We start from the raw sequence: 26862 nt of genomic DNA, 5'->3' as shown, positions 1-26862 counted from the left end.
AAGTCAGAGAGAGTGAATCAGGGAGAGTCAGAGAGAAAGAGCGAGTCAGAGAGAGTGAATCAGGGAGAAAGAGGGAGTCACAAAGAGTCAGAGAGACTGAATCAGGGAGTCAGAAAGAAAGGAGGGAGTCACAAAGTCAGAGAGAAAGAGCGAGTCAGAGAGTGAATCAGGGAGAAAGAGGGATTCACAAAGAGTCAGAGAGACTGAATCAGGGAGTCAGAAAGAAAGAGGGAGTCACAAAGTCAGAGAGAAAGAGCGAGTCAGAGAGTGTGAATCAGGGAGAGTCAGAGAGAAAGAGCGAGTCAGAGAGAGTGAATCAGGGAGAAAGAGGGAGTCACAAAGAGTCAGAGAGAGTGAATCAGGGAGTCAGAAAGAAAGAGGGAGTCACAAAGTCAGAGAGAAAGAGCGAGTCAGAGAGAGTGAATCAGGGAGAAAGAGGGAGTCACAAAGAGTCAGAGAGACTGAATCAGGGAGTCAGAAAGAAAGGAGGGAGTCACAAAGTCAGAGAGAAAGAGCGAGTCAGAGAGTGAATCAGGGAGAGTCGGAGAGAAAGAGCAAGTCACAAAGAGTCAGAGACTCAGAGAGAGTCATAGACAATGAGGGAGTCAGAGTGAATCAGGGAGAGTCAGAGAGAAAGAGCGAGTCAGAGAGAGTGAATCAGGGAGAAAGAGTGAGTCACACAGAGTGAGTCAGACAGTGACTCAGAGAAATCGAAAGAGAGGTAGAAGTACGAGAAAAGGGGAAACATTTAGAGTGAGTGAAGAATGAAATGTGAGAGACAGAAAACCAAAACTAAAAATAGAGCGACTGAATAAAGCGGATCCGGATATAAAATGTTCCACGTCAGATTATCAACAACAGCAGCATCACTCCTGAGGATGTGCACGGCTCAGAGCTGTAATCCAGCGACGATGACAAACGGACATTTGAAGGTCTAAGTACCAGGGACCATGTTGTTGGATCATAAACGATAAGAGCCTATCAGGTTCTGATATGCAAATGACGCCACGCTACAGTGGATTAGCAGGAGAAGGGAATTATTATTATTATTTTTTTTAAATCATTGCTCTTATATTTTAATGTACCACTTTTTTTGTGAGAAGGGCCATAACGCTGGAGTTAACGTCACGGTTAAACCTTGTTATGAACGTCTATAAATATAACTTTTGACTTTAGGGAAATAAGATACAAGTGCTGGAACGGGTCACATCCCAAACCTCGTCTCACAGCCGATACCTTCCTCCACAGACGCAGCAAAACCTTCCCCATGAAATCGATTACCGGAGTTTTAAAAAGAGTTCTGGGTAATAAGATCTCCGAGCTGACGTGCTCACCCAGCAGTTCCAGACGATCTTTGGCCATAATGAGGTTGTTGTTCATTTTATCCTGTAGTCGTCTGGCTCGTTCTGCTTTCTCCCCTAATGCAAGCATCACACACACACACACACACACAGTCAGGTTAGAAGTTGTCGATACTTTGGATGTAGACGTAGAGGTGACGGATGCTGACTCACCGGTTCCTGTAACCTCAATGCAGATACCTTTCTCCAGCTCAGCGATGCCCTTACGGTACCACTCTACTGCCCGTTCCTTGTGTCCTAGAACACACACACACACACACACACGCCATTAGAGTAGCACTCCTACACTATCAGACCCTCTGCTTCCCCCCGCAGTGTTTCCAGATGGTACACGTTTAATCAAAAAGATGACGAAGACCTACTGTTTTAGGCCACGCCCACTTTTCATATAACTTTGCATACAGATAAGGATATTCGGAGGAATGAACTGATACAGATATTCATATAGAATTAATATTCTATCCACATTCACTGGATATGAGCAATCGCACGCTCTGACTGGCTACTCTACTACTAGGATATCAGCTCCTATACCGTGAGTAGAGAAAAACAAAATGGCGGAGCGTGTTGCTGAACCAACCGAGGACGAAATAAAAACTCTACTCGAAAACAAAACCCCTAAAATACACACACAAAAAAAGGCAACAAAATATGGAATGAAAGTATTTGATGGTAAGAATGTAATTTTTTTTTTCAAGAATTATCATCACATTTTTCACAAATTGCTCCTGTCATTTCGCCGGTTTGTTTACATTCTAAGCAAAAATGATTTTGTCTGATGTTTTAGTGTCCGAATACAGGAAACACTGGTTACTTTGAAGAATCTAAAATATGAAACTTTTTTTTTTAACCACAAAATTCCATACACACTCACCGGCAACTTTAATAGAAACTCTAAGATCCCTGTTCTTGGCTGTTCGTGGAACCCAGTGTGTTCTTCTGCTGTTTCTTTTCTGCTCACCACGGTTGTAAAGAGTGATTATATGAGTTATTATATCCTTCCTGGCCAAAAAGCTCAAACCATGAATCTGTCCATTTTCCTCTGACCCTCTCTTATCAACAAGGTGGCTGTTTCCACCCACCCACCGGACGGACGGACTGACTGTCACTCACTCACTCATTCTATGTTTTTTTGTTTTCCGCACCATTCCGTCTGTGTAAACTCTAGAGACTGTTTGTTGTGTGTCAAAACCCCAAGAGAAGATCAGTAGTTTCTGAAATACTCAAACCTTCATGCTCCATCTGGCTCAAACCAACACCCATGCCACAGTGAAAGAAAGAAAGTCACACCTCACTGTGAGATCACAATTTTTCCCGTTCTGATACGTGAACATTAACTGAAGCTCGTGATTTGTATCTGCGTGACTGTGCTGCTGTCGAGGGATCGGCTGATTAGAGAACTGCATCAAACAGTACGTTCCAGATGTTATTTCATAGTTTTGATGTCTTCAGTGTTGTTCTACAAATGTAGAAGAAGAAAAAATAAAAAATAAAAAAAAACTATGAATGATGAGAGGAGGTGTGTCCAAACTTTTGTATGTGGAAGAAGGCTGATAGCACTTTTCTCTAACACTACGTTCAGACTGCAACCTGAAACGACCCATATCCGATTTGTTGTGAAATCCGATTTTTTTGTTAGGCCGTTCACATTACCAATTATATGAGACTTGTATGCGATCTCCAATATGAACGGAAAACGACCCAAAAGTGTCCCGCATGCGCAAATTGACACGTAATAAGCACATCTACGTAATACGTAAACAAAAAAAAAAAGCGCACTCTTCAAGTTTGCAAGTAAAGCATGGAGATGAGGCGAGACCTGGCGATGTGGTTTTTGTGGCGGCGGTGGAACTCACACAATAATCTGATTAATGTGGGCAGCAGACTAATGAGACCGAAGGTGTCAAATTACTGGAAATTTCCAGAACAATCTTATAATCTTGTAATACAGGATGGTTTAACATCCAGGTCCCTACCAAACCTACCATTAGCTTCAGTGCTTAATTTGTAAAGTGGGAGGTCCCGGAGCGCAGAGGATGAGTGGCTCCGGTGCGAAAAAAAAAAGAAGGGGGGGCGCTTCTGGGCATGTATTGTAATAACACTGCAAATTAAGTTCATCTGCGAAAAACGCCGCTCACACTCTGCACTTGAGATAGGGACAGTGTTGATCGCGGCCAAGAGGCCCTTCAGTTCATCTGGGATGAATTCTCCATTACTTTCCCTGAATGCCCTGATGACATGTCGTGGGTCATTGATGCAAAACTGCTGGCACAGCACTTCCACTTCTTTTTCCCCCGAACAGCGCGTCTTCCTCCCGCGGCCACGGAAGCGTGCACCCTCCTTTTCCGTAATATACAAACAGATATTTTGTGGATGTCATTTCATGAGAGAAATCACCAACAAGACAGATATCAAAATCAGACATTAACACTAAATAAACTTGCATTTATTTATTTAATTATTATTATTATTATTATTTTATTTTGTTACATAGTCAAGAGAGGTGGCGAATCACCGGATCCAGTGTAAATAGCTGCCGGAGCCAGCGTCCAAGGTTCCGGAGCACGCTCCGGCTTGCTCCCCCTCAAATTAAGCCCCGATTAGCTTGATCAATTCTCTCTCATCTCATTATCTCTAGCCGCTTTATCCTGTTCTACAGGGTCGCAGGCAAGCTGGAGCCTATCCCAGCTGACTACGGGCGAAAGGCGGGGTACACCCTGGACAAGTCGCCAGGTCATCACAGGGCTGACACATAGACACAGACAACCATTCACACTCACATTCACACCTACGGTCAATTTAGAGTCACCAGTTAACCTAACCTGCATGTCTTTGGACTGTGGGGGAAACCGGAGCACCCGGAGGAAACCCACGCGGACACGGGGAGAACATGCAAACTCCGCACAGAAAGGCCCTCGCCAGCCACGGGGCTCGAACCCAGACCTTCTTGCTGTGAGGCGACAGCGCTAACCACTACACCACCGTGCCGCCCTTGATCAATTCTATAAGTCTATTTAAATTCTGAAAACTGTACAAATGTTGTTGTTTTCCACCAAAGAGGCGGGATTAGCCAACGCAGAATAGTGACGTTTGTCTCTTGTTGATGACGTGTAGGTGGCATGAATGCGACCTGTCCAGTCAGACTGCAGTCGCATGTGAAAATAACGTATGTGTATCGGAATTAGGACCACATATCCAAGCGGCCTGGGTCGCATGTGAAAAAATCGGATCTGTGTCGTTCAGATTGTCAATAACAAATCGGATACAGGTCGCATATGGGCAAAAAAATCGGATATGGGTCGTTCAGATTGTCAATAACAAATCGGATACAGGTCGCATATGGGCAAAAAAATCGGATATGGGTCGTTTCAGGGTGCAGTCTGAACGTAGTCTAATGGCCCTTTTCCACTACCCTTTTTCAGCTCACTTCAGCCCGACACGGCTCGCGTTTCGACTACCTCAGAGCAGCACAACTCAGCTCGCTTTAGCCCTACTCAGCACCCAAAACTCGCACGATTTTGGAGTGGGGCTGAAGCGAGCCAAACCGAGCCAAGTGAGGCTAGGGGCGTGAGCAGACACTCCCCTGTGCACTGATTGGTGAGGAGGAGTGTCCTCACATGCCCACACACGCCCCGCGAGCACGCTGGGATCTGTAAACACCGTAAACCCAGAAGAAGAAGAATTACGAATTACGAGAATTTCTGAAGCCTTATGCGCCTCGCCTCATCTATACACTCTTGCCAGTATCTGTTGGCGTTGTCGGTGACAACAAGCCACAGCACCAAGACCAGCAACACTAACGACACCATGTTTATTGTTTACTATCCGGGTCGTGAGACTACCGCTTAAAAGGTCACTGATGTCACTGTTTGCGCCGCCTAACGACATCACGTGACGTCCACCCACTTTCGCTAACTCCACCCAATGTGTCCACCCACTTCCAGCCAGCACGATTCAGCGCGGTTGTAGTCGAAATGCAACTCCAACAGCCCCGCTCAGCCCGACTCAGCCCAACTCAGCACGGCACGGCTCAGCCCGACTCAGCCGCGTTGGTAGTGGAAAAGCGGCATAAGTGGCTGGTTGGTGGAAATTGGCTGAGACCAAATAAGGGAGGGTTTGAAGATCCTTGACGATCTTGGCAAGAAGTTAAAAGATCTTTGTAGATCCTTGAAGATCTTGCCAAGAATTTTAAAGATCCTTGAAGATCTTTGTTGGGATCCTCAAAGAACTTTACAGATCCTTGAAAGTTTTTCACCAGGGATGTCCAGCTCAGAAGCATAAACACAGTGGTGCAATGCCAGGATCAGGCTGCACGAATTCAGTTACATGATTTTGTCACGGCTGGCAAATTTCCAACTTTGGGCCTGAATAAGAACATCAGGAACGACGAACAAGCCTCGTCGCGTGACATAACTGAAGAACGGTGATGTGGTGATGCTCCATGACACCTCAATGAAAATCTCACGTCAGAATTTTTTGTATTTTCTCGCCTCGTTTGACAACTCCTACAACGTGTTCATCGACAGCCATGATTGACAGTTTCTTGCCCCTCCTCCTCGATGACGTTCAAGGACACAAATGACGATTGGTCAGGGTCAAACTTGTAATAATGCCAATCTCCCGACCAAGACACGGCAAGAATTTATGGCACTATGATCGCCTAATCCGACATGGCGACCATTGCGAAAGACAAAAATATTGTGCAGTCTGATCTCGGTATAACAGTCTAATCCATCCAGTACAATGACTGACTGCACTATGGACACAACGGACTGACCGCAAAGGACACAAACACAGTGCCCTCCATAATTATTGGCACCCCTCGTTAAGATATGTTCTTAGGCTTCTAATAAATTCTTTTTTTTTTTAAATAATATAGGACAACAATGCAAAAAAAGAGAAAAATCCAACCTTTAATTCAAGTGCATTTATTCAGTGGGGAAAAAAAAATCCCACATTAAGAAATAATTCTTTTACATGAAATCATGTGTGCCACAATTATTGGCACCCCTGATGTTAATACTTTGTACAGCTCCCTTTTGCCAACAAGACAGCACTTAATCTTCTATAACATTTCACAAGATGGGAGAATGCAGAGAGAGGGATCTTCGACTATTCCTCTTTGCACAATCTCTCTAAATCATCCAGAGTCCTGGGTCCTCTCCTATGCACTCTCCTCTTCAGCTCACCCCACAGGTTTTCAATTGGGTTGAGGTCTGGGGACTGAGATGGCCATGGGAGGAGCTTGAGTTTGTGTCTGGTGAACCATTTTTGTGTCGATTTGGCCACAGGTTTAGGGTCATTATCTTGCTGAAAGACCCAGTGACGACCCATCTTCAGCTTTCGGGCAGAGGCCACCAGATTTTGATTTAAAATGTCCTGGTATTTCAAAGAGTTCATGATGCCGTGCACCCTAACAAGGTTCCCGGGGCCTTTGGAAGAGAAACAGGCCCACGGCATCACCGATCCTCCCCCATACTTCACAGTGGGCATGGGGTGCTTTTCCGCATACTCACATTTTGTGATGTATTAGAGTGTTTGTTGCCAAAAAGCTCTGTCTTGGTCTCATCTGACCAAAGCACACGGTCCCAGTTGAAGTCCCAGTACCGCTTAGCGAACTCCAGACGTTTACGCTTGTAATTGAGAAAAGGCTTTTTCCGTGCATGCCTCCCAAACAGCTTGTGGGCACGTAGAGAGCGCCTGATGGTCGTTATGGAGACTTTGTGACCCCAAGATGCTACTCTTTGATGCAATTCTCTAACAGTGAGCTTTGGAGAACTTTTTACTTCTCTTCCCATCCTCCTCACTGTGCGTGGTGGCAAGATAAACTTGCATCCTCGTCCAGGCTTGTTTGCCACTGTTCCAGTTGTTTTAAACTTCTTGATGATTCCTCTGACTGTAGATATGGGCTGGTGTAGGCGAGTGGCTATTTTCTTGTAGCCATTGCCGGACTTATGAAGGTCGACACACATCTGCCTTACTCGAATGGTGTGTTCTCTTGTCTTTCCCATGTTGAAGAGTGGATAAGAGAAATAGGGCTCTGTGTCGCATCATATTCAGGCTTTCGTCTAAACGGGGGAACAGGGGCGCTGCGCCCTCTTACTCTCGGCGTGCGCCCCCTTACCGACTCCGTGAAAACATCCCAGCAACACTACGTGACAATGTGTCTGATCATCAAATACGTTATAATTGCTCCAAAAATATTCCAATCACAGTAGATACACCGCCAGACGGTGCAAAAACAATCCGAATTGGCGTTTTCCAGACTGAGGCGCCATGTTGTTTAGTTGTTTACTTGTCGCGGCTGCTCTCGCGAGATTTGACATGGGTTACATACAAGGTCAGCTGACTTGTAGAGCGAGATTTCTCGAGACTGAATGACCTTTCACCCACCGGCGCGGGAGCTTTTGACAGAAGTAGTTCGCGAGTTGTTTTTGTTGACACTTGGGCATTTAAAGATGTCATCCCGCGGCACGAAGCGGAAGAAAGCCAAAGACTGTCCGGGGCAGAAGAAGATTACTTCTTTCTTTTTCAATGTTGACAGACAATTTGTTACAATTTCCCTCTTAGATAGCCTCAGAATGTCCCATTGGAGCATTTTTCAAAGGCTTTGCGCGGGGGGGGGGGGGGGGGGACAACCGGCACCATCTCCCCCCCGCCCCCGCTTCGCTCCCTCGCCATGGTGAGCGCCCTCATACTAAATTTTTCTAGAAAAAACCCTGATATTTATACCCCAGGGAAACAGGATGTGATGAATTACTAATTAGAGGTTCCTAGATACTCTGATCAACTTTATAAACTACAGTAGAAATGACAGAAATGCTTCAATTACATTTATCTCATCTCATTATCTGTAACCGCTTTATCCTGTTCTACAGGGTCGCAGGCAAGCTGGAGCCTATCCCAGCTGACTACGGGTGAAAGGCGGGGTACACCCTGGACAAGTCGCCAGGTCATCACAGGGCTGACACATAGACACAGACAACCATTCACACTCACATTCACACCTACGCTCAATTTAGAGTCACCAGTTAACCTAACCTGCATGTCTTTGGACTGTGGGGGAAACCGGAGCACCCGGAGGAAACCCACGCGGACACGGGGAGAACATGCAAACTCCACACAGAAAGGCCCTCGCCAGCCACGGGGCTCGAACCCGGACCTTCTTGCTGTGAGGCGACAGCGCTAACCACTACACCACCGTGCCGCCCAATTACATTTATTTTCTAGGAATTGTTATGGGTGCCAATAACTGTGGAACAAGTGATTTTATGAAAAATAATTATTTCTTAGTCAGGGATTTTTTTTTTAAAGATATTTTCTGGGCTTTTTTCACCTTTATTGGATAGGACAGTGTAGAGACAGGAAATGAGCGGGAGAGAGAGAGAGAGACGGGGAGGGATCAGGAAATGACCTCGGGTCGGAATCGAACCCGGGTCCCCGGATTTATGGTATGGCGCCTTATTCACCTGAGCCACGACGCCCCCAGGGATTTTTTTTTTAAATTCACTTGAGTTTAGGGTTACATTTTTCTACAATTTCCAGTGTGAGATTATGCCTCTGCAATAAAAATTTAATTTATTTTAAAAGGCTTTTAACACATCTTAACCAGGGGTGCCAATAATTGTGGACGGCGCTGTAAATATTCCTCCACAGCATGCAGATGATGCCAGTGATGGTCACAGTCATATGTCCTGGTTTATCCTCCATCAGTGCTGGTCCGATGCGTGTGGGATCAATAGAGTGATTATTCCATTCGAGGCCACTCGCTCGAGGGTGTGTGCGCGCAGGGTTACTGTAGAAACACTACATCACTGCAATCGGCACACTAACAAGTCGTGTTTACAACTCGTCCGGAAAACGGACACGGCTTTGAAAAAACGATCACGCACAGAGCCTCCTGTTCGGTATCCCACCACCCACCGAGCTTTTTCTGTCACGTGTCTAACTATTGTTGTTCCACACGTGTATAATCCATCATTGATGTGGTGAAGGAGGCATTTATTTAACAATTATAGAAGGAGTCTCCAGTGTCGGCACTTTGTTCGAGGTTTTCAGAGGTAAAGCTCCAACGTTAAATATGCCTACGTCTTCAGGACAGGGGAGTTTACGCCAGGCTTGTAGTACTCGACCCCAGTCCGACTCGTGCACTAATTTTAAGGACTCGTGACTTAACTTGGGCTCGGATATTTTCTTTATTTTTTTTTTTTGTAACATGCCATAAGATATTTATATCTACATTAAGTTTTATACTAATTTTGTCCAAGAGAATGCACATTCACCTGTTCATACCCCAAGAGGCAGCGTCCTTCCTGGATTACAGACGTTATTAAAGGTGTATCAGGTCAATCAGTCTAATTCTGATCACCATTACATTTCTAATCGCTCTTTTCCACCAGGACAGTGCTGGTACTGAACTGGACCCAGCTCTGCCTTGGTACCTTGTGAGAACCAGTTACATTTTGGTAGATTTGAGAACTGAACATTACATAGCCTAGCGCAAGCTGTCGTCATTCATAGGTTTAGCTAGCGAGCTGTGTTTTACACGGCCAATTCTCAAAAAACAGCCATAAATCCCCAAACACGCCCGATAAAATGTATACTAACCCATGCTAACCAAAATTTTGTGCTTTTCTGTGGACATTTTTTGTCGACGGACAGCAGTTTCCCGGCGCACGCGGGGGGAACTTCCATATATGGAAGTTAAATCGAGAAAATCAAATTTACCACCAAAAATGTAGCGTTCTTATTGGTCAGACTTCGAAACGAGGCTTGAGGGTCTTTTTCAATTTTCATTTTATTTATTTATTTTTTCTGTGTGTTTGTGTAGTTTGATGTTTGTTTGAGTGTTTTGTCCACCGGTTGTGGTGTAGCTCCGGACCCAGTTTTGGGCGTCGGTTCCCTCCAGGCCTTGGTTCGCTGTGGGTGATGCCTGCGCTCCCGGCTGTGGACTGCAGTGAGCTCGTTGCTCATTTAACATCGTGGTTGTCCAGCGCTCTGTGCTTTAATGCTTGGCGTGATGTTCCGAGCGATGTTGCTCGGTGGTGTCGCGGCGGCTGTGCAGGCGGTTTGGGACACACCAGCGCTCTGCGTGGCGGAGCTTCTGTGCTCGCTTTGTGGATCCACGGCGTGGTGTTTGAGCGATGTGGCTGACGGCGTCATGGCGGCTGTGCTGGAGATGTGGGACTCGTTTTCGTGCGCCTTTTGGTGGGACTGTGGCTGCTACACCACAGGAATTACATCCTGACCCCTACTTGGTGGACTTTTTACTTTTATTTTTTATTATTATTCATTTATTTATTTATGTTTTATTGTTATTTTTTTCTTTGTCTATAATTGTAAAGCGTCCTTGGGTTTCTTGAAAGGCGCTATACAAGCTGAACTTATTATTATTATTATTATTATTGAATGGAAGCAAAATACTATGAGTTTTGAGAGCTTCGCCGGCGAAGCTTGGCAGGTTTAGAATGAGAAGATCACGTGTTTAGATAAACCTCTTCACGAGTTTTTTTTAAATCATACATGACCAAATTACACGCCCTACTTTCAGAAACACTCCCAACCTTCCCGATCCTGGCTAAGCCCCTGTCGTCATTTCCACTGAAATGTTACTGGGGTATCGTATGCAGGGACAAATCATAGCAGACAGAACGCATGAGCTGTACCTGCGTTTTATAAAAAACTTTTTTTTAATTGACTTTTAAGGTTATTATCTTGCATCATCATTAGAGCTAGACCACCTTTCAGATTTTCCAAGTGTAGGTCATAAAAAGAATTTTCCCCGACACCTGATTATTTTGTTTAGTGGACCGAAAGCTACTGAATTTGAATCACAGACTTCCAATTTTTTTTTTTAAATAGAACAATTAATGAATTTAAGGCCACGTGGCCCTGAATCGTCTGCTATTTTTTCCTGCTTCACCATGACCCGATACAAGATACTACATCATGCATCTCATCACGTGGTGGGCTTTCCCCGTTCGCACAAGGCATTGTGGGATACAAATTTGAAAAAGGAGAGAAAAGTGGAGGACATGAGTGTGCGAATGAAACGTGAAAGACCGACTAACGGAAAGCTAGAAGAAAAGACGTTATGTTATATACGAAGGACAGGAAACGCAGGAAACATCAAACTAATAAATATCGGCGCTCAGCGAGCACTTCGGTATGATCAGCTGTTCATTTAGCAACAGAATGATGGAACTGTCAGTGCACGCTCAAAGGGAAACCTGCGCATGCGCACGCACACGGACTTCCTCTGTCTGCTTGACTGCGCGAAGCGAGCGATCTCATGCACATTATTTGCTTTAATCCCCTCAAAGTAAATAACTTCCCAGCCACAGAACAGAATGGCCTGATATTTTGTGAGATATTACAGAAAGAAACATCTATCACAACGACAACATTTCAGACAGAACTAAATTTCACCGATTTAAACATTTTCTCATCCCTTTCATCACCTGTTCTCGTTACTGCCATGTGGAAGACGCTACAGAGCCGTAACGGCTGCGCTTCCAGACTCAGGAACATCTTCGACCCAACAGCTCTCAGTGAACTGAACTCACACCCTTCCACCCCCACAACAATTTTACCTCAAGTGCAAATCATAATACACTATTGTGCAATGTTTAAGTCACTTTAAATTATGTTAGATTCTATTTATATTACTTTCTAGAGATATTACTTATTCAACTGACGGCTTATTTTAAAGGACATGGGACATGGATTTTTTTCTGGGTATAATTATGTATAAAGGACATAAGAAAGGCCATCTAAATCACTGCAGGGCGTCAAAAATGTGAAAATCATCACATTATTCAACTTTTTTTATACATCAGTGTAAAACAAGGATTCGTTAATGAGCTAGGTGGTCACGTGACCCGTGACGTCACAAAAACTTTCCAAGGAGCCAGCGCTTGGGAATCTAAACAGCCTGTAAACAGGTTACTGAAATGGACACCATCGACAGTGACATTCCCGATGTTTCACAGAGACGTGAAGTTAGACCCTATCAATTCGAACCGATAGCTGGAAATTCACATGAACATGGATCTTGTCTTTACTCTGACGGGTCAGATGATTCTGAGAGTGAGAGTTCATTCAGCCCTCATGAAACTGAAAGCGGTCGGCTGGATAACACTTCCTGGTAAGTTAAAAACAATTCTGCTCAAAGGCTAATGATCTGTTGAAAGAAGTATTATTTTTGTATCATACATTGAAAGTTCATCATAGATCTAGCTAAAGTCCGTTGCAAGCTAGTTTTTTTTTTTGCTGATATTTTTCGAGATTGATTGAGATACAATGCTTCCAGAGTCCGAGATGAAAACATTCAAAATGGCGAAACGAGTCAGAATTATGATAATCAATAATTGATACACCCAAAATTATAATACTAATCCTTACCTCGGCTTTCAGTCGCTTAGCGCAGAGGTCTTCAACAGGGGGGTCGCGAAATCGCACCGGATCACTCGTATCAACAAAAATATTCCTGCCCTGTCCCCTGGCCTCCGTGCAGGGATGCAAACAGCGCGCCTTTCGGCGGATGCCGCCTTTTTCACGGCTGAATCGCGCAGATCCGATTAAAAAAAAAAAAAAAATTTAAAATAGCGATATTAATTCATGAAACATGAAGTATAAGGATGAGAAAAAAACAGTTTAAATCGGGAAGCTGCGCACATTTGTGCAGCCTGGCGCAAATTGCGCAGCTTCCCGATTTAAACTGTTTTTTTTTCTCATCCTTATACTTCCTGTTTCATGTTTCATGAATTAATATCGCTCAGTACCTGAGTATTAATGTTGAAAGAATCCTCAGTGAAATGGTCCGAACACAGTTTGTGGGAAACAGTAGGTGCAAAGTTTTTTCAACGGGTGTTCTGTAAAGTTATCCTACCGCTTGGATTTGTCCTACCAAGCCTACTGCGCATGCGCGAAGCCTACTGTGCATGCGCAGGTGAGCCCACACTTTCCTCAGCTTCGGGTCCTTGGGGAATGCAAAAAAACTTACTCCAGGGCATTTCCCATTGGAATTATTGCAACCATAAGCAGCACAATACACCATGATGTCCAATGTATGATATCCAATGTACTTTAAAGACTATAAAAACAATTTTCTTGTCATCCACTTCTCCATTCATCTACCCGCTTGTGCTGTGCCCGAAAGTTTTTGTGACGTATGATCACGTGACAGCGGCTCTTCCGGTTGCAAAAAATGCATATCGGAAGTCGAGCAGAAATGCCATATAATCATCACGAATATAACGATTTTGCTGAATTTAATAGATGATTTTGTATTTGTTGATGCAATTATTTCATATTTTTAATGGAAAGAAACTGATATAGCGTGCTTTTATGTTTCATGTCCCATATCCTTTAAAGGAGAACTGAAGTCATTTTTAAACTTGCTTTATTTCTTAATTAACGTGTTATTCAGTTACGTTTTCGGTTTTAGTAACCTTATATCGTGACTCGTATTGCAACTAATTGCAATTAAATATGATACTTATCGGCCTATTCGGTTTTTAGCCGTGTTGAATTTAGTCCGTTTGGTCCACGGCAGGCGTCGCTTATCCGCGCGATCTTCACGAGACTTGTGCGAGACTTCGAAACGTGAAGAAGTGTCAGCCAGGTGTCAGTGCTGCCATTTTGAAAACTGTTTTCCCAACGAAGTATTGCACAAAAACGAGTTTAAATGACGATTACTGCCGACTTTTTTCAAACTTTCCTGATTGCTATCAAAACAAACAAAACTTCCGGCTTGATTACATCAGCGTTCGAAAGATGGCATGTGCGGCTTTTTTTGCATTCGCGCTGAAAGAAATCAAATTAAAAGTCTCAAATGTGATTTAATAAAAGGCAGCGGTGAAGAAGAAAGTATTCAGGCTTGATTTAAAAGAACTGAAAGTACTTTGTATTGATTAATGTGGGAAATGTGCTCAGTATAATATGGATTTATCACAGAAACACACGCATGGATTTATTATTTTGAACGAAAACCCACCAGCCGACTGATCCGGCACGTTTTAATTGTGCGACAGTAATGGCGTAAATACCAGCGTGACGGGGTAGTGTCCGAAAGTGTTTGTTCATTTTACCAATGAGCTCACTGTATAGTCCTCTATACAGTAATTCCCTGTATAGGGAGTAGGGAGCAGTGAACGAGTGAGCGATTTCAGACACAGGGTTTGATTTGCGCTGTACGTTTTACTTCCGTCCTACGATGTCTCGCACAGGTCTCAACGAATCTCGTTTACAGCCGTTGCTTTGACATATGGACTGATATATTACAGAGCGTATTTCACACAATCATAACTTGCTATAGCAGCGACAAAATAGCGATCAAACATGCATTCCAATATTTAATGAGATAATAGAATTTTGATAATCAAAAATTTGCCTTCAGCTCTCCTTTAATGCAAGTGAGCAAATGGACCAATGAGTCGAGTGAATGAGGTTCTGTTTTCCCTTGGTTTTAAGAGACACAGCAAATTTCAGTGCATGTTAATATGCAATGATAATAAAAGGGCATTCTGATTCTTATTCTGAAACTCCACCTCAGTTTTTCTAACTTTGGGACTTTGCCAGTTTGTGAGGCAGTTGTTTTTTTTTTACCCCCGGACCCTGTTCTAGATTAGGGAGTGGCGGAAAGGGCTATAACAGTTATTTCGGTGGGTTTGGGGGTGGAACAGCAGTTAGTACTGTCACCTCACACTGTGCGAGCCCATAATCACCTTCTTTATAAAAAGTGTGGTAGAAATAACTACACATCACCACACCATTCTGTTGTCAGGAAACGTCCTATAACAGCTAGCCTAGTAAACTAGACCCACCCGCCTAGCGGCCAAAAATATTTTTGCCTACGAGTGGGTCTAGCCTCGCACCATATCAACAAAACACCACGGGCATCAAATCGTGCCCGCCAATCACAACGCAAGGTTTTTGTTTGGATTCTTTGGGCGGGCTTTTGCAGGAGTGACGACAAGGTTGCGCGACGCTGGAGAAAGCGCAACAGGAAAGATGGCTACGGCTAGTGAACAGCGCGCGTTTGACTCCGCTTTGGAATCAGTTTTAGAAGAATTAGACTTGGAGTTTTCGTTGAAGCATGAGCAGGAAGAGGCTCTCCGCTCATTCCTTTTCAAGAAGGATGTTTTCGCTGGTTTGCCGACCGGCTATGGCAAAAGTCTGATCTACCAGCTGGCTCCGCTCGTAGCCAAAAGGATGGGGCTAGTTTGTGCAGTACGAAGAATTAATAAACAGCTTTGAAACATTACTTTTTGATTGTTTCTTATTTTCCCGTTATTTTAAATTTAAGGGAAATTATTTCACCAAACACCACTAAATAAAAACTCTCAAAAACAGTTTAAGCAAACCCTTGAAAAACACTTGGAAAAAAAAAAAAAGTGTTAAGTATGTGGTACAGACTCCAAACTTGTGGTCATTATCTCCAAACTTCTTAATATCTAGAACCTGTTTATTAATTAATACGCATTTTGAAAAATTATTTATTTCAAGGCCTCCCCCACTGCTTTCTGTCGCTCTGACTACGTCACAGTCACTGTTGCGCTGATTGGTCAGAGCGTTGGCCTATACGCACAGAGACAGTTTGAAAGACAGCGGGTTGTTCCACCCACACCCTTCGGAAATGTCTACGAGCGAGGCTAGACTAAATATTCACATTTACTCTGGCTTGCCAGGCTATATAACAACACCACGTCCTTACTTATCACGTTTGAGTCCAGTTTTTGTTCACAAAAGAAGTAGTATGCGTGTCACAGCAAGAAGGTTCTGGGTTCGAGCCCAGTGGAGTTTGCATGTTCTCCCCATATCTGTCTGGGTTTCCCTCACGGTCCAAAGACATGCAGCTGGGTTAACTGGCTACTCTAAATTGTCCGTAAGAGAGAGAGTGTGTGTGTGAATGAATGAGTGTGCAGAAAGGAACCAGCCACCCTACTGCTGCAATTCTGGCCAAGCCAACCAAAACATGGTTCGGATCGGGTTCGGCACTGATGAAGATTTGATTTTTGTTCATTTTTATTTCTATTTTTCTCCCCCCCCAAAAAAAGCAAGATAATACTAAACCGCTTTCTGCACACATTACAACTCCATGGCTCCTTAAAGTGCATATCACGGGTAAATTCAGGAGCAAGATCAGTGTAATTCTCCTATTTTATATTAAACTTCGGTCAAATATCTGTAACATTCTGCATTCTCTGCAATTTTTTTTACCTTGTGCAATACCAGAAAAATTCAGTTGAAATCAAGCCATTTGAGGCGAATTGGTCCGCCTCTGAAAAAACTTGGCATTTGGATTTCCCGGCAAACATTGATTTTCGTGACGTCGCGTGCGGGACGCCTCCCTCTGAATCCTACGTCAGCGCTGGTTTGTTTGAGAAAACGACCTGGTGGTTTTCTGCAAATTTCTTCAACGCTATCGCGTAATTATTAAAATGGTTAACAGATGTATCGTAGGAGGGTGTAGCAACACCAATCATGATGGGATTAGTACTCATCGTTTCCCAAAAGACCGGACAATGAGAGAGAAATGGGAGCGCTTGGTCTACACAGGCTGTGCACTGAAACCGTGCAAAGCTCGCGCAGCCTGCTGGCGCTTCCGCAGGTGACGTCACGAATCTGGCTCCAGACTCCCTTGGGATTTTTCCAGACGCGTTTTATTTTTTTCTGCTGTAGACAGATGGCCTTGTGCAAAATTACCCTTCTGGATGAGTGTGTAAAGGGACATACTTTCATATAAAAAAAAAATGAAATTGGTCCAGAATATGCACTTTAATAAGGGCAGCACGGTGGTGTCATGGTTAGCACTGTCGCCTTGCAGCAAGAAGGTCCTGGGTTCGAGCCCAGGCCCTCGCCGGCTGCTTTCTGTGTGGAGTTTGCATGTTGTCTGCGTGGTTTTCCTCTACAGTCCAAAGACATGCAGGTTAGGTTAATTGGTGGCTCTAAATTGACCGTGTGTCAGCTCTGCGATGACCTGGTGACTTGTCCAGGGTGTACCCCACCTCTTGCTCATAGTCAGATGGGATAAATAATAGATGGATGGATGGGCTCCGTGGTGTAGTGGTTAGCACGGTCGCCTCACAGCAAGAAGGTTCTGGGTTCGCGGCCAGCGAGGGCCTTTCTGTGTGGAGTTTGCATGTTCTCCTCGTGTCTGCGTGGGTTTCCTCCACAGTTTAAAGACATGCGGTTAGGTTAGGTTAACATGGGACAGCCTTGGGCTGAGGTGCCCTTGAGCGAGGCACCTAACTCCCAACTGCTCCCTGGGCGCTGTTAGCATGGCTGCCCGCTACTCTGGGTATGTGTGTGTGTTCAGTGTTCTACAGGGTCGCAGGCAAGCTGGAGCCTCTCCCAGCTGACTACGGGCGAAAGGCGGGGTACACCCTGGACAAGTCGCCAGGTCATCACAGGGCTGACACAGACAACCATTCACACTCACATTCACACCTACGGTCAATTTAGAGTCACCAGTTAACCTAACCTGCATGTCTTTGGGGGAAACTGTGGGGGAAACCGGAGCACCCGGAGGAAACCCACGCGGACACGGGGAGAACATGCAAACTCTACACAGAAAGGCCCTCGCCGGGAACGGGGCTCGAACCCGGACCTTCTTGCTGTGAGGCGACAGCGCTAACCACTACACCACCGTTCCTTTTTCTTAATTTAAAAAAAAAAAAAAAAAAAGAGTCTGGGTGCTAAACTGGCCTGCCTGCAGCCTAGCAAAATACGAGATCTACGGTGGCCCAGAGAGCGTTTATGAAATGACTGACAGCCAAACACAAACCTCCTTCCCGGACCGGAAGCCAGTTTTTCCAAAACACTTGAGCTGAAGTTATCAAAAACAATAGAGTGAAACTAAGTGCTACCTTTCTCATCCTCGTCGATCCGCAGCGCCACTGAGATGAACTCAAACGCCTGTTTGTGGTGTTTTTTAATCAGCTCTCCGGCGGCATCCGAGTCCCGACCGTCCGCCTCCCTCGGTCTGGTCGCCATAATGCGGCGGATGGGCTTGCAGACCCGGGCTACAAGCGCACACAGGTGCGAAACCAGCAGCCTGAGGACTGAACAGAGCCCCAGGAGCGGAGAGAAAAGGACCAGCAGGTGGTAGAACCGCGGAGGAGGAGATGGAGGAGGAGGATGGTGAAGCGCCTCCTGCTCACAGGTGTCCCCGGGTTCAGGCCTGATCCGACCGCCGGCTCTCTTCTTCCACTTCACTCTGCTCGCTCCAGGCGCCGAATTCATCCACATTTACAGCGCAGAACGCTTCCATAACAAAACTAATCCGCTTCAAACTAATCCGCTTCCATTTGATCCAGTTTATTGATTAATTAATCGCAGTTCCGGCTTCAGTGTTTGTTTTGTTTATGGTTCGGTCATGTGCCAGAGGCGCTGTCAAATACACTGCACTACACTCCCAGCCCTGACCTGTACCACGCATGCGCGCTACGCCGATCCACCCGCGCATGCGCGCTACGCCGATCCACCCGCGCATGCGCGCTACGCCTATCCATCCGCGCATGCGCGCTACGCCTATCCATCCGCGCATGCGCGCTACTCTTTTTTTTTTTAATTATTGTCAAGTCAAGTCAACTTTATTGTCAAATATTAGTGATGGGAATTTCGGCTCTTTTTCGGGAGCTGGCTCTTTCGGCTCCCAAACGGCTCCTGAGATTTTATTTTTGATTTAATTGCTGCAATTAACTAGTTAATTAATTACATTATTATTTATATTTTATCAATAGGATGTTTTCCATTGGGCGGCACGGTGGTGTAGTGGTTAGCGCTGTCGCCTCACAGCAAGAAGGTCCTGGGTTCGAGCCCCGTGGCCGGTGAGGGTCTTTCTGTGCGGAGTTTGCATGTTCTCCCCGTGTCCGCGTGGGTTTCCTCCGGGTGCTCCGGTTTCCCCCACAGTCCAAAGACATGCAGGTTAGGTTAACTGGTGACTCTAAATTGACCGTAGGTGTGAATGTGAGTGTGAATGGTTGTCTGTGTCTATGTGTCAGCCCTGTGATGACCTGGCGACTTGTCCAGGGTGTACCCCGCCTTTCGCCCGTAGTCAGCTGGGATAGGCTCCAGCTTGCCTGCGACCCTGTAGAAGGATAAAGCGGCTAGAGATAATGTGATGTGTGATGTTTTCCATTTTATTTTTTAGTTTTTGTAGCCATTGTAAAGCTTTGTAAAGTATAGCAGTGTAACAATGCTCTAGCTATAGAAATAAAACTTACTTACCAATTAATAAATAATTTTCTCACAAACATAATGCAAAACTGTGTTATATTACCAATATAAAATACACAGAAGACATCAACTGTTTATCCTTTATGGCTTTATTTCACACTCGACCTTGAACAAAATGCCACAAAATAAATTATGAAGTATAAATCAGGCCTAAGAAACTATGAAGCAAAGTTGGAAATTATTTTAACAAACACAGAACAATGTGCAACAAAATATTTTATTAAATAAAATATTAAATAAGTATATAAAATAAGTATAAAGTACAATGAACAAAGAAGTAAAAATTACAAAGAAGTGTCAATAACAAAAAACTATTTACATTAAGGCTGCACAAACTCCCAGAATAAGTCTTTAGTGGAGATTGGCATTGAGGCAAACCAGGTGTCTCAGCTTGGAAGGGCTGATTCTATTTCTCCTCTCAGTTATAATCTGTTGGCAGAGTATACCAACACACAGCAGGAATCAATAGTGCAAGTTAGAAAAGTAGGCGAGTCGAGTGTCCATCTTCAGCCGTTGAGGCATATTTATTAAATTGGCAAACTAAACATTGCTCTTTCTTGCATGTCCTCTAGATCAGGCACAGAGCCAAGAGTTCAAGAGAAGAGAATGATCATTGTTGTTGTGGGATTTAGGGTCGCTCCCATCAAGTGATGCTATGGCGACCTGTAGCAAAATTACTGAGGTCAAGACCTCACTAAGTGTTTCTATATACATTTGCAATATATAGTACTTATAGGTACTATCTGTATCAGTTATTTACACCACAAGTGTATTGAAACCAAACCCAACATAATATGGACCTTCATTAATGATTTCCCTATAATACAACTTTAACACCCTAATCTAAAAGTGCTTATCCTGAAATGGAAAATTGAAAAGTCCCAATCACCTTTTACTCTGGGCCGATTCAGAGTGAAACCAAGACAAAGTGGGCCTGTTAATAAAGTAAGGCGAAATTGTGCACCTAAATCTAAATAAATTTTTTAGTTCCTAGCACATATTTCCATATTTTGTCATAATGACTTTTATTTCCTAATAGAGAAGTACTGTCGACTTTTAAAGATTTTGACATAAGCATATTAACAAGTTCCTCCTGCAAGTGCTGGAATTCAATACACTCTAGCAGGTAGTGCTGGACATTTTCTGGGAATTGACAGAAATCACAATTTCCATCAGGGTGCTTGCCTATTAAGCATCTTGTAGAATTTAACCAGCAATGACCAAACCTGATTCGAGTCATACACACCTCCTTCCTTCGGTTGGAGTCTGTATACTTCACCTTAAGAGACACTTTATTTTCAGACTTGAAATAAAATCTTCCCTTAACATCTTTATTCCAGCAATCCTGCCATAACCTCATGATAACCCCCTTCATGTCCTTTAAAATATCTGCCATTTCTGGGGAAATTGTCAATTCAACATTTTCATGAGAAAGAGCTTCTTTTGCCAACTGATCAGCAACCTCATTTCCTCTTAGACCCACATGACCAGGAATCCAAGCAAATTCCACATTGATACCTTTATTTTGCAGCATAAATATTTGATACCTAATCTCACAAACCAACTTACTTAATTTATCTCCTTCAATAGCTTGTAGAGCAGATAAGGAATCTGATAAAATTACAAACTGAAAAGGAGGATTCTCTGCTAACCAAGAAATGGCTAACAGAATAGCCACCAACTCAGATTCACACACACTTGTATTATCAGTTAATCTCATGCATTTTTTAAAGCCCATTTCTGGAACATAGAATGCACAACCTGTTTTATTCTCACTTTTAGAACCATCGGTGTATACCTTTAAATGATTATTCCACTTTTGCAAATACTCCTTACTATGTGCTAAATTTATAACTGGAATATCCTTTTTAGAGATATTATTAGCTAAATCTAAACAAACTTTTATGTCTCCACATTCCCAATAAGGAATATTATCAACTATTATTTCCTGACCCTCAATATTGAGATCTTTAGTGTACTCATTTACTTTATTAAATATACTGTTGAAAGAATCCTGGTATTTACCATCATAAGCTTCTTTAAAGCATGCACTAGTAGGATGATTAGAATTAAATTTATATTTAACCGCTAGTTTACATTGCAACCACAACCTTCGTAGATCTAAAGGCATATCACCACACTCAACCTGTAGTGCATTAATAGGTGTTGTCATTAATGCTCCACAGCATATTCTTAAACATTGAGCCTGAATTTTGTCCAACTTATTTTTATGAGTTTTAACTGAAGTGTCATAAACTTCACTCCCATAATCAATAACAGACCTAATTAGACCTTTATATACAGATGACAATACTTCTTTACCTGCACCCCACTTTGAACCAGAGATCACCTTTAGCAGATTTATCCTCTTTTTACATTTCTTAACTACATAGTCAATGTGATCTTTCCAAGTAAGTTTTTGATCAAAAATTAACCCTAAAAATTTAACTTGTTTTTCTTGCTCTAGCTTAGTACCTTGAAAATAAATATCTATAGGCTCTTTACACTTTTTCCTATGAAATAAAATCACTTTTGTTTTGGCCTTCGAAACCTTAAAGCCCCATTGATCACACCATGTTTCTAGATCATTGATAGCTCTCTGAACCTGTCTTTTTATATATTTAATGTTTCTTCCTGCTTTCCATATTGCAGTATCATCAGCAAATATGGACACTTGCATACCACTTAAATTTAAATCATTGATAGCAATCAGAAAGAGAATAGGACTAATTACACTTCCTTGAGGAACACCATTTTGTACATTAAACTCATCTGATATTGCATCCCCAACCTTTACTTGTAAGACTCTATTATGTAGAAAACCATTTATCCAGTTAAACATATTACCATCTATACCTAGTTTATCTAGTTTGTATAGTAAACCTTTAGAAGAGAATGATCACAAGAGGGAACCGTCTTTTATATTGGGAGTGACGTCACCAATACACTTGACCTCTTATTGAAAAATCGATAGCTCCCCCTTGTGGAGTGGAACCAAAACATTTGTACAGAATACATCTGTCAGTCATACACATTCACATTACATATGTCAACATAATCTGTCCTGCTTTTGAAAAGATCCTCTCTGAGGGGACAGATGTTGCCACTATACACATCCTCCGTGCCATCACGTGTGTAAGCCGTGGATAGAGTGCAGCCTTAGGCAGCTGGGCCATAGAAGGTTCACGCTGCACGTTCACGTGAAGAACCGGACCCTGGGCCATTAAACTTCATGCTTGGATGTTCACGTGTTGCGTCTGTTCTACTTTGACCGAGTAACCAACAATATGGACTCTTCGGATGACGACGATTGCCTCATTCTGCTTTTACTGAGACAGAGGAAGAGAAAAAGGAACAGAATTTGGAGCCGAGAACACTTCCTTCTGAGAGAAACCCGTGGTGAATTTCACCGAACATTCTATAATCTGCTTGACAATCCCGATGAAGAACTATTTTTCAATTATACCATTCAATTATATTTTTTCTGAAGTTTTCCCCTGAAAGCATAGAGTTATCTCCCTAGACCCGTTCTGATTGGCTGGCGCGGCGGTGACCGCATGCATTGACTGGAATTTCCGTCTTCACGCCTAGAAAAAAGTGTGCATGTTCATTTCTCGCTTCACGCGTGAAGTGTGCAGCGTGCAACGTGAACGCCGTTCTATGGCCCAGAGCAAGTCATGCTACGTTTGTCCACTTTTCTTTACACGCGTGTAGCGTGAACCTTCTATGGCCCAGCAGCCTTATGGAATCTTGGAGATGAGAGGAGACAGTGAGGCTCCTGAAATGGGAGGGGGGCTGGGCTGAGTGGCACCTTGAGCGCATGTAAAAAGAGAAAAAAGTGCCGCACTCTGCTCCACCAGTAATGAGAAGCCGCTGGAACAGCAAATCTGCTCCTGTTATAATGACTGCTGTCTCGTTGTATACCGCAGATTAATCTGGCCATGCCGAGGCGGTTGCCGACCGAACCTGTCAATTTATGAGCGACAATTTATATCATGAGCTTTAGGAATTCACGGCAACAAAACAATCATCATGGTTGTCAAATAGACAATCATCCTTCAGCTGAGCTGAACTCTCTCTCTCTCTGAGGCACCTAATTCGGCTCCCACCGAAGAGCCGGCTCCCGTCGTTCACTTCAAAGAGCCGGCTCTTTGAACCGGATCGTTCGCGACCGACACATCACTATCAAATATGCTATACATGCTCGACATACAGCACAGATGAAATATCAGTCCTCTCTGACCCACGGTGCAAACAGGCAGTGCAATAAATAAAAATAGAATAATTGAAAAAAACCAAACAATATAAACAGTATAAACACTCTCGATAGGAACTAGACAGACTAAACACTCAATATAAACAGTATAAACACTAGATAAGAACAAGACATAGACTAAACACTCAGACAATATAAACAGTGTAAACACTAGATAAGAACTACACACAGACTAAACACTCAAACAGACAATATAAACAGTATAAACACTCTAGATATGAACTAGACGTAGACTAAACACTCATATATATGCATACATACACACACACACACACACACACACACACAGGAAAATGTACAAACTCTCAGGGATGGCCCTGGAATGGATAAAAGAAAACAAAATTCACAATACTGTCATCATCTCAGATAGTTATTCAGCTCTACAAAGCATACAGTCAGGTAGATCATTCAGGGGCGACCTCGTTAATGAAGTATACAGTACATTATTCCATCTAGAAGCAGTAGGAATAGTAACTCATTGTCTTTGGGTACCGGCACATGCTGGTGTTGAGGGTAATGAGCAGGTGGACAAGTTAGCCAAACAAACACTCAAGCATAAAGAGGTAGATTTACTAATCCCTGTGAGTAAGGCGGAGGCTAAGGTCCTTATAAAGAGCCATGCCAAATCAATCTGGCAGGAATACTGGGATGGCAATGAAAAGGGCAAACATCTGTACAACATCCAAAAACAGGTGGACGAAGGAAGAATGGAAGGTAGAAGTAGGAAAGATGAGAGCATGATAACCCGTCTAAGAATTGGTCACACAGGGCTTAACGGTACACTAAAAATAATGGGTAAACATCACACAGGAAACTGTGATTACTGTAGCCAGCTGGAAACAGTAGAGCATGTTTTATTTCACTGCAAACAGTATGAGGAAGAAAGAAGAAACCTTTGTCAGTCATTAAGCACAGTGAAACACAGCAGTTTTAATCTACCTGGCATCTTGGGTAAGGCATCTAGCCATATATATCATTTTGTTCTCAGATTTCTCAGAGAAACTGGGCTAGCCCAGAGTAACATGACCAGACGTCCTGATTTGACCAGGACAGTCCCGATTTTGAGTTGTGTGTCCCCAGTCCCGACAAAGGTCCGTCGGGACGCTGAAATGTCCTGGTTTACACCAAACACTAACAAACTGTCCCGGTTACAGCGATCATACATAGCCAATGAGATGTCAATAAAGCTAGAGCCCTGCACTCCTGCGGGAGTCCCGCGGGACTCGCGGGACCCGCCGCAAAGCAGTGCGGTGCGGGACAAATTTTGAAAGCTCATTGCGGGCGCGGGCGGGACCGGAAGTGCACATATGCGCGCGGGCGGGAGCGGGACTGCACATATGCAGCACGGGCAGGAGTGGTGATAAGCTGCAGTCCCGCTAACTAAAAATGTGTTTGAAATAAAATTTATAAATTATTAATTTATGTCTATCATATATAATTTGTGCTGGATATTTTATTTGGCATTAATAAAAATATTTTAAGATGCCTAAATTTGCAGAGAGAGTCAGATTGCCAGATTAAGTGAGGAATAGCATCTTAAATTTGCCATTGATCACCCTAACGGGAAATCCTTTGATCACTCTAATGACTCGCAGTTCACACCCAGCTAGCAAAAGAACCATGAGTGAAGTGATTTACTGCTTGCATTAGTCTACAACTTTAATCAGAGAGACAGGTTACACAGTGACGGTAGGCTTGACTCAATGCTATCCCAGAAATCCTTCCTGTAATATGCAAATTTGGCTGTCCAATCAGAGGTGGCCAAATTTGCATATTACAGGAAGGATTTCTGGGATAGCATTGAGTCAAGCCTATCGGCACTGTGTAACCTGTCTCTCTGATTAAAGTTGTAGACTAACTCAAGCAGTAAATCAATTCACTTCTCTTACTAGCTCTGCTTTGCGATAAAAAAAACCACACACACACACTCTCCCCCTTGGTACAAAGCAAGCCCATTCACTTTTTTATGCTGATCGGAGAATTACAATGGTTTCTCATGTGATAAAAATGTGCGATTTGCGATTAAATATTTTAATTGCTTGACAGCACTAATTATTATTATTAGAGACACTACATGCTGAATTCAGAAGCAAGGTAAACAATAATGAACGTGAGCTGTAGATATTTATACTCAAATCCACTCAAAGTAGGGGGTGGGGTACCATCACGCTGTGTCAAGACAAGAACTTTCCTGAGAAAATCCACTCAAAGTAGGGGGTGGGGTACCATCACGCTGTGTCAAGACAAGAACTTTCCTGAGAAATAACACGAACGTCTGCATCATGCGGGATTATAATTCTTTGCGGGCGGGAGTGGGACTGCACAATGCGGGCGCGGGAGGGAGCGGGACTGAAAAATCCGACCCGCGCAGACCTCTAAATAAAGCTTCTAGCAACTCAGCATCAATGAGCGTATGTGCGCAGCCAACCTTACAATGTATCTATTTGTACAGTATTGCAATATAGAGGCCGCGTTATAACTTTTTTTTTCGCTAGCGGCTGTCAACTACTGCGCAACAATGCCGAACGGATGAGCGCTGGGCGGAGATGTTCGCACACTTCAAGAGTAGGAAGATTCCTTACAGCAATGTCAGCCAGCTTTGCCAGTTTGCCTACCTGGCACCAATGCTCCAGTTGAGCGAATATTTTCACTCATGAGCAACACCTGGACTGACGAGAGGAATCGCATGACCGTGCCTACTCTCGAAGCCTTGCTCATTACTCGGGCCAATTTCGACGATACTTGCTCGCAGTTTCACAGCAGGCTCTCGGGCAATAAAGCGCTACTGGAGCAAATTCACTCATCATGTAAATATATGCAATAAAATGGCATCTTCTTTAGGTTGGGTGGCTGTGTTTCTGAAACATTTTTTGTTGTCTTTCATCTGTCTTTAATCTGTATCACAGATTGTCTTGACTTGTTTAATGCTGTTGTCAACTCAGGGCTCACGTTTTCAAAATAGTTAATAGCCGACACTGGTTA

At 43.5% G+C, this 26862-nt stretch overlaps 1 protein-coding gene across 1 annotated transcript in view; it reads right to left on the bottom strand.

Annotated features, from left to right (window-relative positions):
* Nucleotides 1–18814, bottom strand: part of spast (spastin) — a 42287-nt gene extending 23473 nt beyond the window's left edge. Inside the window, exons 1-3 of the mRNA XM_060899104.1 lie at nucleotides 18233–18814; nucleotides 1515–1598; nucleotides 1335–1418 (exon numbers count right to left, since the gene is read on the bottom strand). Coding sequence (XP_060755087.1) covers nucleotides 1335–1418; nucleotides 1515–1598; nucleotides 18233–18614 — 550 coding nt within the window. The 5' untranslated portion in view covers nucleotides 18615–18814. The remainder of the gene's footprint in view (nucleotides 1–1334; nucleotides 1419–1514; nucleotides 1599–18232) is intronic.
* Nucleotides 18815–26862: the final 8048 nt, after the last annotated feature.

Source organism: Neoarius graeffei, chromosome 18 (assembly GCF_027579695.1).
Source record: "Neoarius graeffei isolate fNeoGra1 chromosome 18, fNeoGra1.pri, whole genome shotgun sequence".
Taxonomy (NCBI): domain Eukaryota; kingdom Metazoa; phylum Chordata; class Actinopteri; order Siluriformes; family Ariidae; genus Neoarius; species Neoarius graeffei.
Note: the sequence above shows the minus strand (reverse complement) of the source record. Positions and strands in the feature narration are given on the sequence as shown.